Source organism: Microtus ochrogaster, linkage group LG7_11, assembly GCF_000317375.1.
Source record: "Microtus ochrogaster isolate Prairie Vole_2 linkage group LG7_11, MicOch1.0, whole genome shotgun sequence".
NCBI lineage: Eukaryota > Metazoa > Chordata > Mammalia > Rodentia > Cricetidae > Microtus > Microtus ochrogaster.
In genome coordinates, this window is record NC_022032.1 from 21,440,105 (window position 1) to 21,453,652 (window position 13,548).

The 13,548-nt window shown below is 44.1% G+C and overlaps 1 protein-coding gene across 5 annotated transcripts in view; it reads right to left on the bottom strand.

The window, feature by feature from the left end:
• Nucleotides 1–13,548, bottom strand: part of Tenm3 (teneurin transmembrane protein 3) — a 1,721,676-nt gene that overhangs the window by 32,415 nt on the left and 1,675,713 nt on the right. For all 5 annotated transcript variants that reach the window (XM_026786916.1, XM_013352002.2, XM_026786915.1 and 2 more), the window contains 3 exons: nt 13,001–13,233; nt 11,522–11,676; nt 9,845–10,719 (listed from right to left, as the gene is read on the bottom strand). In XM_026786916.1, coding sequence (XP_026642717.1) covers nt 9,845–10,719; nt 11,522–11,676; nt 13,001–13,233 — 1,263 coding nt within the window. The remainder of the gene's footprint in view (nt 1–9,844; nt 10,720–11,521; nt 11,677–13,000; nt 13,234–13,548) is intronic.

Genomic DNA, 13,548 nt, shown 5'->3' on the forward strand with positions numbered 1-13,548 from the left:
CTGTTGTAATGCGCCATTTAAGAAGGTCGCCTTTTTCCTTCAGATGGCTTAACTACTTCTTTAAAGGGTGGCCCAGAAGGGCAGTGCCAGGTGGGACACACCCATACGGGACTGACTATGGTTGAGGGGATGGCTTTGTGAGGTATGCCTTAACATTATATTAAAAAGAACTCTTCATTAAATCAGTAGGATATAAATGAAGTGATCTCTTATGGAATACGCACATAACAGATATGTAAGTAAAGAGAAACTGCTGGTTGTGACCCATCTCCCTCGCTCTAAGTTAAAACTGATCACTGCGTATAGCCACTGTGACCTTCCTTTCGGTTTTCAGTTAGCCATCCTAAATGCCTTTTGGTTTCTATAGGAACAGTCTGGTCCACTCAGATTCATGTAGATGGAGGTAGTGGAGGGTCATGCTACTGCTCCTCATCACAACATTCTTGGGATTTGGGTTTTAGTTCCATAGTCTGTATCCTCTGAATGGGAAGTACTGTATGTCTGCCTCTGTAGGGACCTAGCTCTTTTTTTTTTCTTTTTGAGTTTGACATAGAATGAGGTCTTTATTTCATCCGATGCCAGACTAACATTCATTACTTGCTTAAATTTAAATCTATCTATTTATTTAAAAACCAACACTTTTTAGTTTTTGATTTCTATATACATTTGAATCAAAGGCCTACTTATGGGGGAAAAAATCTTAATTTTTTTTCAGACTTCTTTCCTTACCATATACTTAAATAGGGGTGAACACTTGAATCCTTTTTAGGTAAAACTAGAAAGTGATATTATTTTTTAGAAGTAAGAAATAAAACTCCGATTATTTTTATGGCTATGCATAAGCACTCATGGCATGGCATATTTCTGGAGGTCAGAAGACAGTGTTTTTGGTCGAATCATTTTTCTCCTTCTACCTTTACATGGGCTCCAGGTATCAGGACATCAGACTTGGGTAGCAAACACCTTTAGTTGCTGAGCCACCCTACTGGCCCAAAGCAGTATTTCCTAATATCAGCTCTTGTCCCTCCTCTTCCCTCCTTCCCTCCCCCTCCATGTGTCCCCCCTTCAGACTCACAGGCTGATCAAGCTTTGGGATGGACTTGCAGTCAATGCATGAGTGGTTTACACGATGCAGCAATAATGGGATGTCGTAAGGAAAAAAGGCACGTGGATGCTGCCCCGCCATCTAATCTCTTTCTTAGCGTTGCCCTTTCTTGATCTTAGGTCAGAGTTCAGAAGAGAAGGGTCATGTCCTCAACATCTATAGGCTCTAGATGTCTGGAAATGACTCCTGGGCTTTCGCTGCCTGCCACACTTCCCCGGGGAGAGCTGCAGAGCGAGTAGGAAGGAACAAGGGCTGCTATGCGGGATTCCATTTTACCACCTCAGAAATGAGCTGGAGTTGATGCACAATTCCAGAAAATTCTCAATCGTCAATCTGTAGCTCTGTGGCAACGAAAAGGGAAAGCTACCCTGACCCATCGTCCACGTGAATCTCTTCTCAAGCGACCATGTAAAGTGGTGCACATGTGTCTTGCTCTTTGGGTAGATTATCTGATGAGTGCTTCGCAAGGCAAGTTGATGAAGTGCCTGGTGAGGCTATCAGAGCACCTACCCGATGCAGACACTAGGCTTAGAGAGGAAAGGCCACATTTAGAAGCCGAATTACTCATCTTTGAGCCATTAGGAAGTAATTTAGTACCTGAAAAGCATTAATTTGCCGAATGGATCACACTGAAGGAGTTAATGTAGCTTTGCTGCAATGGCCAACGTCTCCACACTGGAGCAGACACGCTGGCCTCTGAAGACTAGCACTGTTCCCGTTTGTTTAATCTGGACTACAGAAAGGAGTTGGAATAAATCAAATATTGACAAAAGTATTGCCTTGATAGTGTACTGGTGAATGTTTGGAACGTACCTTAGTGACGATATTCAATGGTCTACACAGTTCTCACTGACTTCCTGCTGCAGGCAAGACTATCAGAGAACTAACCAAAATAGCAGACAGTGGAAAGAAGTGCTAGAATTTCCCCATGATTTTCAGTTTTCTGCTGATAAAATTGCTCCGAAGTCAGTCCCGAGTCCCTAAATGCATGCTGTCTCTCACAAAGAAAGAGAGGCGCGGGGACTGTTAAAGGGAGACTGAGGGCTATTCATTGTAAGTAGCATTATTTGTAAAATGGGGACTTAATTCTTAATGCTGTTTGTGGACAGAAATCACAATGACCTGCGGTTTGTCAGATGGTTTCAAAGGAGTGATCCTCGGTTCTGTCAGGTGGAAGCCATCTCTAATCAGCCCCTACCTCAGCCGTGATCAGAGGGGTGCCTGCCTAAGAACACAGCACGACACCATTGTTGGGTGATTCCAGCCGCTGCCGTGTCAACAAGCAAGGACGCATCTTTCTTAATTTGACATAATTACCCTTGAGTTTCGCTGCTTTATTTGTGCCTTCTGTAGACTGTTTTGGATTACAAAGTGTCCTATGGGTGCCATAGCTAGCTAGCATTTATACCCCTTTCTTCTTTGAGGTCCCTTTTCCCGTATTCTCCCAGGATATCAGAATAGGTGGGGGTGGGTGCGTTATATGTCTGTGCCATGGGCACGGAGTTGGGTTCATTATGAAGAAATGATTCAGAAGCTCATTCTGAAATCACAAAGCTTGAATGAGGGACAATAAAGAACCCAAACGAGGAGCTGGAGACCCATATATACCTTCAGAAACGGGGAAATGTTGAAACTCATTTATTTGCTCTGTAAATCTGAATACAGCTCACCAAAGATCACATGGCTCCACAAACACAGAGCTCCAAATATTCAAACTCCCAAGACGGGAAAATTGCCCCTAACCTGCTGCTATGCATGTGCAGATCAGTTAGAATTCATATTCCCCCCCTAACGTTTTCTTCTTCAGCCAGAAGAAGCGCCTCTAGAAATGCCGAAACCCTTGTATTTTATGTGGGCAAGCGAGCAGAGAGCTGTGAAATGTCATTTCCTAGTAAATAATTTATTCCATCGCCCAATTCCATACCCTGGATTTGCTTCTGTGTGCACTCAAGTGTAAGAGCTATGGTTTTACTCTGGGTATGAGCTTGTTAAATAATACATTTTTAGCAGGTGAGATCCTTGTGGTCTCTCTGGAATTACTTTAGCTAAGAAATTATAGCATAGGGCAATTGTTTAAAGAGTAGGACGTGTTGCCAGGTGGTGGCAGGGTGCGGCTTTAATCCCAGCACTCAGGAGACAGAGGCAGACAGATCTCTGTGAATTCCAGGCCGGTATGGTTTATGGAGCAATTTTCAGAATAGCCAGGATTGTAGAGAAACCCTCTGTCTGAAAACCACTACCACAAAAACAAAATACCCAAAACAAAACCAAAAAAATAAAGACACGCAACTAGGCTTTTTAGAGAACAGTCACACAGTGGGCCTTCACAGTCACACAGTGGGCCTCCACAGTCACACAGTGGGCCTCTACAGTCGCACAGTGGGCCTCCACAGTCACACAGTGTGCCTTCAGTTACACAGTGGGCCTCCACAGTCACATAGTGGGCCTCCACAGTCACATAATGGGCCTTCAGTCACACAGTGGGCCTCCACAGTCACATAGTGGGCCTTCACAGTCACACAGTGGGCCTCCACAGTCACACAGTGGGCCTCCACAGTCACACAGTGGGCCTCCACAGTCACACAGTGGGCCTTCACAGTCACATAGTGGGCCTTCAGTCACACAGTGGGCCTTCTTTCTACTGTACAGTGAGTCAGAAGTCATAGCCAATCACTTAGAGATAATTATTCAACACCCAAGACATCAAAGCTGAGCGGAACCCATCAGACGCTGTATTCTAGTGGCATGTCCAGAAAGACTTTTAAAAGAATCACAATAGGGACAGAACAACCACAAGCACCACAGAAAGAAACCGCTACGAGTCTGGTTTTGGAAACGAAGGTTTTTATGCTAAAGAAACCATCCATATACTCTAAATTAGAGTCACTCACCTATCTTAGTGACTGATAAGAACCTCAAATAGGGAATCAGCCCCTCCATCCTCTCTGGTACCTGGTATAACACACTATGTTTGCACTGGGAAGGAGAAATGTTTGCTTTCTTTTTAATTTTTTTTCTTTTTTTGGAGGATAATTTTGTAATTATATTTATGTACAGAAAACTTAGTGGTGTACACATGACCCAGTTTACTGGCAAGTTCTCTGGCCTTCGCCTTTTCCAGCTTGGCAATGCCACAGACTTTTTTCAGCATTTTTCCTCCCCAGTGGTGGTGGATCTCGCGGTAATTGGGCCTGACAGCTTCCACCAGCTTAGCCAGAGTACCTTACTCTTCCGAGTTAACCTGTGCAAAGGCCAAAGGGGTGCAAGTCTCCCTGTGGACCAGCTGCCCCAGCCTGGCTTTCCTCCTGATGCAATAGAGGACTGCCATCTTGGGGGTCTACATCATGGGCTAGAACCACCTGCTGAACCTTCCTGTTCTCCACCAAGGTAGTGACTGTACTGACCCCTTCTCAAAGGACAGGAGGTTTCTCAATGGGGACATCCCCTTAGCCAGCAGCCTTCTTTCTTCTCAGCACTTGCTTCTTCTCCTGCTCTGTCTGTGGCCTGTAGCTACAGGCAAGCTTAAGAGGCTGGGTAGCCATTTGCCGGTCCAGGGCCTGGGGGGATCTGTTACTGCCAGGAGCTACTCTCAACCTCTTCCAGAGGACAGTCCTCTGTGCCTGCAGCCTGACGCACGGGGAAATTTGATAAAGCACGTAAGACCTCTTCTGGGTTGGATGTCCCATCCAGTGCCGAAGTTCCTAAGCCTTTTCTCAAACAGAGGATTCACAACTTCTGGCCTCCTATTTCTTCACAACGGCAGGGGCGGGGCCACCTTCCTCACCTGACCCTCATCCCTTCAGCTGGAGGAGAGCTTTCTTTTTGCTTTCATTTATTCTCTGCCACAAAAACAAGGATTCCGGAGCCTATCATTGTGCCGTAAGAAATCTTTCAACGAGTTTATCCCTAACCCCTTACTTTTGTGAGACAGGGCTTTACTATGTAGTTCCAGCTGCTCTTGAACTTTTGGGGTATCCCAGATTGGTATACTTCAAACTCCTAATTCTCCTACCTTTGCCTCCTGACACAACTGGCTATATGCACAGTTCTTGCTGCCCTTGCTCCTTAAAAGCAATATTTCAGAATAAAACACTACCAATACAAAGTCTTTATTTTCTCATTCAGTTATTTGAACAACAAGATCAGCTGGGAAGTTCTAATTTTTTTTTTTAAAAACCAAGTAAACAAGTCCTATTAGGCAAACATCAAAAGATGAAGAAGAAAAATGGGAAACTGTGACATTTTTGGTACTGATGACTGGTGCAGGGGCTTGAACCATCTCAGAGAACAAGAGACCATTTACACAGCATTTTTTTCCCCCAAAGGAGCTTTGGGGTGAGTCAGCTCTAGGTTTCATCAGACTCTATTCAATAAATGAATATTAGCCCAACTATGTCATTGGCGTCTGCCTCCAATTGAGGGGCGCTGTGTGTGCACAGTGACATTCCAGGAGCTGTGGGAGCCGTGGAGACAACAGCTACATTAAAAAAAAAATAGTTTCCCCCCTTTTCTTTGTTCTCACACCACTACTGCAAAATGCTAATGGCACACTAAAGTTTGTAGCAGCAACAAAAATGGACAAACAGAAAACATGCAAGGTCAGTCCTTTGAAATCGCTCCCCTTTTAAAATATCTTTGGCGGGAACTATGGTAACCATATTTTTACAGTAGGCAAACTGATTGATTCCAGGTCTTCCATCTGTTTCTATTTGATAAAAGCTTTCATTTCAAACCTTTTTTTTTTTTTTAGACACCAGGCTAACTGAGAATCTGGCCGCAAACACGTGGGGATTTGGACTGAAAACTGCCATTTCTTACATAAGGTATTTATGCCAAAAGATGATTATAGGCCACCGACCAGCTTAAGAGACTGGTGTGGTGAAAGTCACAGAAAACAGGTGTTTCTCAGTTGGGGATGATTTTTTTTTTTGGTCCTGTTACAATCCCCTTGTGGTTTTGGTAAAACCTTGACCATTGCCAAACTCATCAAATCCCCTCTTTACAATCCCATTGTGGTTTTGGCAAAACGCTGACCATTGCCAAACTCATCAAATCCCCTCTTTGAGGACTTACCAAGCATCTTTCTATGTCTGAATTAGACACACAGGACTACAAAAACATGAAGCAGGACATTACCAGGACAACAGTTCACCAACAGCTACCAAACCACAGGAAGGCAGAGAAGCCAGCTCTCTGTAGGCAGCGGGAGAAAGGGCGTGTGACAAAAGCTGCCAGGCTGCCCACAGGCTGCCCACAGGCTGCCCACATGCATTCCAGCTAGAACGGAGGCTGGCGTCGAGAGGAAGATGAAGGGTTAACATGGCAGCGTCGAGAGGAAGATGAAGGGTTAACATGGCCAAGACGGAGACAACTAGCTTGATGTGCAGGAAGCCCTCTAGTTGGGTACGAGACAAGCGAGCGAGAGAGAAAGATGAGGAGGGACAAGGCTCTGGGCTAGTAATTGCAGGCTGGCTGGCTCCCCGAGTCCCTTGAGGAACACATGTAGGACAGACACGATTGTTCTTTCATATATCCTTGCTCCCGAGGCAGCTAACTGTGACAGACTAAATGCTAAGTGAGGGCGGCTGCTCACAAGAGATCACCCCAGCCTCTGCTATAGACAAGCAACCAAAGGTAACGTTAACAGTCAAAGATTGCAGTTCTGTCTTGGCAGGGATAGAACTGAGCCTGCCGTGGAAAAGCCATGAGTCGATTACGTAAACGTGAGAAGAAAGAGAGTTTAGTTTGATGATCGGCATGTCAGGCACCTGTGAGGTTGGAGGGTGGTTAACACTGGCTAGGTGACTAAGAGCTAGCAGACAGCCAAGGTCAGTATCGGAGTCAGAGATGGGAAGAGCTTGGCTTTAACCACTCTTAACTGGGGATTCATAAATAGCTCGTGCTTCTTTCCCTGGTTGGGTCAAGGGGAACAAGCACAGATGATATGGTTGCTCCAGTGACCTGGTCCATGATAGCCCAGAGATGAGCTGAGAGAGGCTCCAGCACTCTAAAAACAAATTACATCATCTCATCAGGGACTCAGAGGTCCCATCCTATCTACTAGGGTGCTCACAGCAATTGTATGTGAAGGTCAGGATACAGTAAGCAGAGATTGTGGTCAAGGCTCCTGTGGGCAGAAGCTGGGGTTAGGTTTGTCTGTTTCTCACCTCCAAGGATCAGAGACAAAGGCAATGTTCTCTGAGAATGGGTCCTGAGGCCTGCCCAAGAGGACAAGCCCCCGGCTCAAGCCTCAGGAAAGGGGCCTTAGAGGCTCTGACCTTGGAAAAAGTGGTCCCTTTCGCAAGCTCCTACAGAATAACCACAATAAAGACCACCTTATTCGGACACGGCAGTTCTGAATTCCTTAAGCTGGCTGCTCTACTTTTCAAAAAGCATACATTCTTCTTGGCAACCTTTAAAATTACATTTTTTTTTTTTGCTGAAAATATGTAGAGGAAAACAAACAATACATTGCTTTCAAAAATTGAAGTTTGAGATGAGGTTTTACTGCTTAACTGCTTTGAACCCACTGCATCATCCAGGCTGGCCCCAACTCTTGGTCCACAGCCTGCTTCACCCTCCTGAGTGTTGGGATTATATATATATATATATATATGTGTGTGTGTGTGTGTGTGTGTTACTGTTTTTTAAATGAACACGTCAGTTAATTTTATTAGAACACTGTTTGGTCTAATACTACTCTTAAAATATACCCGAGAGAGTCTGTGCCTGGCTGTAGTTAGATATTGTCATACCAGTTTTCTGAAATAGTCACTTTTGCTGTCGTTTCTCTAGCTGTGCCTGCTAATGACCACACAAATGTGCTCTGTGACGAGAGAGGAACACACAAACGAAATTTACCAGGCAATACTTTCTTATTATAGTCACAAGACCGATTTGCCTACCAAACCCCTGATTCCTGACAGCGCTTGAATTTCTCAAAGGCTGCAGATATATTTATATAATATGATTATGTAATATCACAATATGTAATATACTGTATTATAGAAATAGATAATATACTACAATATATATTATATGTAATAATATAATATGTTTATATATGTTATAGAGGAGTATGTTTTCTTTTTGTCACTATCCTTCATTAAAAATAAATCCAAATTTGTTTAAACTGTTCCACATCTACCCCACTGATAGAGTGGGGCTGTTTCTCTGATTTCCCGAGCTTGAGTGAATTGGGGGGGCTCTCAGTAAACCATCCTGTTGGCTTCCGGTTCGATCCTGTTGGCTTCCGGTTCGTCCGCTGGTAGTCTCCACTAGGAGAACTGTAAGGTGTCAAGTCTCTGGACCGAACATGTTCAAAAAGGGCCCACAGAGCAGAGTTCGCCCCTTAAGACAGTACTGGGAACTTAGCCTCTCTCTTCTCGCCCTGCTTTCAACTAAAGCGACGCCCTCCCCGAGTCCCACCATGGCTGAAGATCTAATGAGGAGTGCCCTTGCTCTCCTGCCTGGGCCTATCTGATGGCTGCGTTTTCTCTCTGTGCCTTTCCCTCTCTGGCAACAGAGCCTGCTATCCCTTTGAAGGCCCTGCAAAGCAAGTGCCTTCCATCGACTTCCAATTTATTCCTTTCCTATTGCGATCCTGCAATGAAGGAAAGCGATGCTGAGAACAGAATTCTAATGTAATTCAATTGTAAAGGTTTGTTCCTCTGACAGAACCATGCTGCGGCGGAACATTTGTTTTATTAAAAGGGAACCTGTCAAAAGAGAAAAAGCCGTCCGAACTACAGGGGAACTGAGCTCTCTGTGCAGGTTCCATTCCAGAGAAGTTGCACAGAAAATATGTGTGTGCTAAAGGACTTTTTTCCCCCCCGACGAAGTTCATTGTACTCTTAGAGGTATGCTCTTGGAGAAAACACTCCTGCTTCGGCATTCCACTGTGGGAATCACACAAGGGACAGTCTGCATTTGCCAGTGTCATCCCGGTGCAGGTCATTTCCTCTCCTAGCCTGGGCGATGGGAGTCATGTGAGCAAGCCATCGGAAATGATTTCACACAGGTTCTCACTGTAAAGTACACACACCGCAAAATATACAGCAGCTAATTTTTATTTCATCCTCACCGACCTCACAAAATGGGACGGGAGAGCATATCACCTCGGCCAAACGCCCTGGCTTCAGAAGCCTCCTAACCTTCTCAAACGCTTTCCAACGGTGGCCGGTGTCCTGATTTGCATTTGGTCCCCAAGTCCCTTAAAGTGTGGCTTATCTTCTCCCATAACTGACTGTGCATAGCTAAGCCCTCTGGGAGATAAGGCTCATGTTTTCAGTCCCGGGGTAACCAGCCACGTTCACTGTAAATGGTGTTCAAAGTTTTTCTTCAATGAGAGCTCCTACCACAGCCGGCTTTATCAGCCAGGCAAATCCAAACCCAGAGGGTTGAGGCCCCCAAACTAAAGCTGCCCATTGTTCTTTGAAAGGTTTGTCACTAATCTGCTAAGTGTACTAGGGCAAAAAACGTCAGTTCCTAAGGAGAGGTAAATTTACCATGGAGCTAAATGAAATTTAATCGCCGAGCAGTTTCACATGCGTGGGTCTCCTCCAAGGCTCTGCATCTAATTTTCATGATTTTGTCTTTTTCTTTAAAGACAGATAAGAAAATTATGGAAACCTTAGGACCTCAGTAATATAGTTTCCTTCAGAACTTAAGCACATATTATTATTACACACTATATTATATCGCTATTTTATAATTAGAATAAAATATTCATATACTTACTCAAAAAATGTTGTCCATCCAGTTTCGTCACTTTTGGTGGCTAAAAGTCCACTGTTGCCATGGTAAGTGAACAAAACAAGTTCCAGTCCTTGAGCGGTCATGCTTTTCAGACATCCATTGGTGCCTATGGTCAACCATATCACTTGGTTATCCGGAGACACCACCCGGACAGGCATCCGATTTGGGTCCCTGCGTATTCGGAGGGTATTGCCATTGCTGTCTGTGACAGCCGTGATGTCGTTGTCATTGCTGTAGCTGAAATTATACAGGTAGTCGCCCGTGACTAAGCTCACGGTGTACTGGTGGGTGCCATTGATGTCGAAGATATACAGTTCTTGATCAGTTGGAGAGGCAACTTCATAAAAGTTCATGGAGTTCAATAAAGGCTTGTTCTTTGACACTGCCCGGATTCGAATGTTTCCCAGGTCGGCAATGTACAGCGTACCATCTGGGGAGGCGGCTAGGGAGGACGGGGCACTGAGTTTGGCATCTTTGGCATAACCATCCCCACTCTGATAGCAGTCACAGTTGGCGTCATTTTTGCAGTCACACTCGGAAGGTATTCCCGCCACCAAGGAGATTTCCCCATCTGTTGTGACCTGCCTGATGCGGTTAATTTTCTTCTCATCGGTTTCGGTGATGTAGAGGACCCCGCTGTAGGACACAGCAATGGCCGTAGCTGATTCCAGGGTGGTCTGAACGGCATGCTTCCCCACAGGATACTCCACGCCAGGGACCTGGCAGTGCATGGGCCGTCCGGCAGCGATGCGGACTTGACGGTTTTCGGTGATCTGTAGAACTACATTATTATCCAGGACATAAATGGAGTTATCCATAGGGTTGATGGCAAGGTCAGTGGGCCATTCCAGACGTACCTTGATAAAGAAAGAAATGACCGTGTTAGTCCGTCACTACACTGTAGTTAATTTGATAGAAGAGTAAATTAGACCATTCAGGGAAATTAGCCTTAATTTGATAAACGGTTGTAAAATTGTCCCCCCCATCACCCCCCACCCCCCGTGGTGAAACAAGCCTACAATTTTGAAGTGGCAACAAATGCGGGAAATAACATCTTATTTAAGAATGCAGCATATGTAAAGATTTGCTGGTTATAGCCAAACAGAAAACGAACTTCTGTGCCGTGAGTCAACAGATATTGCTGAGTTATGAACACATATGCTCCTCGCATTAGTAATAGCAGCCAAATGGCAGGGCTTCCTGGGTTATGAATACATTCTTATTCTATTGTGTTTTCAATCAGGCCAATAGTTAAGTCCCTAATTCTAAATATAAGCCCCATTGGGACTAATCGTAGTGTGTTTTCTTTCTTGTACTCAAGGAGCCTATGCAATCAAAAGATTAGGGATTTAAGCTGTTTTGTTCTTTTTGGAGCGTCTGCATGCCGCGACTCCAGTGGAATCTTATTAACCATGCTTAGCATTTCTTAGAGCTAATTGATCTGCATTTCCCCGAATTCATCAAATGCAGAATTACACAAGCATATAACATACATATAACGTTTAGTAGCTCCCGATGTACATTTAAACAGAACAGCTGTGTCGTGACCACGCCCACGTCTGACAGATGCGATTGAACCTGGTGCCACCACCGGCTACCGACAGGGTACATTAAAGCCACTCAGGCAAGACAGGCAGCTTGGCTTAGCATCCACAGTACCTGGCTGATATGCATGCTTGTGTCACAGGTTAAAGGTCTGGCTGACGTCAGGTCATTGGACCCCAGGAGTGTTGATATGATTCCGTTTTGATCAACCTTTCTGATCATGGTTCCATCAACAAAGTAGATCAGCCCATTCTTATCGATCGCCAGTCCTTTATCCAAGAAAAGTGTTACCATTAAAAAAAAAAAAGGATTAATTTTGATTGAATCCTTAGGCCTAATGATGAATTATAACGGCCTGGTTAATAAAAGGGGTGGCAGATAACAGGTAAGATTGTTGCTTTTGTAAGGCTGGGCAGTGGTGGCACATACCTTTAATCCCAGCACTTGGGAGGCAGAGTTGGGTGGATCTCCGAATTTCAGGCCACCCTTGTCTACAGAACGAGTTTCAAGATAACTAAGGCTACATAGAGAAACCTTGTCTTAAAAAAAAATCAAAATTTAAAAACTAAAAACAAACCAAACAAACAAAATAGAGATTGCTGATTGTAAAATCTTAAGTGAAAAAAAATCACATAGCCATTTACAATTCAAATACATTTATGTAAAGAAACACAACAAAGAATCCAAATCTCTAAGAATCTCTATCAAGGGTATGAACTTCATAGGCACAGTACTTGTATGCTCCAAATACAAAATAACATTTACAGTCCCAACATAGTCTCTTCATTTATAGAGACAGGCTTGGGTTCTGTTAGCGCCGACACACTTTCAACAAAGGTAGAGTTGAGCTGAGGTTAGTGTTTAGCTGACCTTGTTACAATGAATTTTGCCATTATGAATAATTCAGAACAGCAAATATTTTTTTTTTCTCCAGCCCCTGCTCACATAATCCTCACTAGCTGTAATGAAAATAAAAAAGTTTCCAAACACAAGCCATTGTAATGGCCGGCAGGATGCTTGAGCAAGGAGTCAATCTTGACTCATGAAGAGCTTTCATCACAGAGAATTTTAGCCTGTCCCCCCCCCCCCCAAAACCCGAATTTTAGCCTGTCACCCCCCCCCCCAAACTCCCCATAGCGAGCAGATTTTCCCATGGCACGGAGACAAAAGTTGAACGGCCCTGAAGTGGGTGAGAGCTAATAGGGTTGCTTAGTGATGCTTTTAGAGAGGCCTGGGACTCATTCACGACAAGGAAATTCCAGGACAATGAAGGGATCTGAAGTTGAATAGGACGTGACCTGAATAATATAAAGTGGTTGCTTCAGTCTTGGAAAAGTTGAAAAAAAAAATAACCATAGTATGATGGTTTCTATTCTTAAAAAGTCAAGAACCTTGTATTTACTGTAAAAAAAAAAACAACTTTGTTTCGAACAATTTCATGATAAATGGCTTTGAAGGCACTAGATGTGATGCATTTTTCCAGAACATAGTTGGAGATAAAACAATAGACTGGGGAACCAGATGGATATTTTTTTTTTAACCGTAAAAAAAAATATAGTCGAAAGAAAAGCCTAGATTGATAATTACTAGTACCTTTGGGACTCATGAGCGTTGCTTCCACAGCCTTCCCTCCGTCCCCACACCGGGCTTCGTCAAAAGGAAGGCACTGTTCCCCGGTCCCTGCGACCACTTCCGCGTTTTTAGTCAAGTCTTTGGCGCCCGTGAGTGACTTTGGGCGGTAGATTCTGCGTGTGTTGGTATCGGAAACGTACAAATCTCCTGTGACTGGATCCGTAGCCAGGTAGTATCTGTGAGCCGGGTTGCTACTGTAAAAAGATTCACATGTAAATATTAGAAGAGAGCTCACCCTTGTGCACAGAGGGGATTGAAAGCGAAATAAAACATGCCATGAGAAAGTGTTTATCAACTGCGACCCCTTTGTCAGAGGCTGGACAAAGAACAGGCTAAGTGATAATGACTTAAGAGACTGTGATCTGAGGTGGCAAGAGTCTCCAAGATGAGATGATTTTAAGTCTGTGATATATTTTTTTTTCTTGTTTGGTGGTGAAGACTCAACTACTAGTTAGCCATTATTCTTTATTTGATTTTACATTTTATGCGTATGGATATTTTGCCTGCAA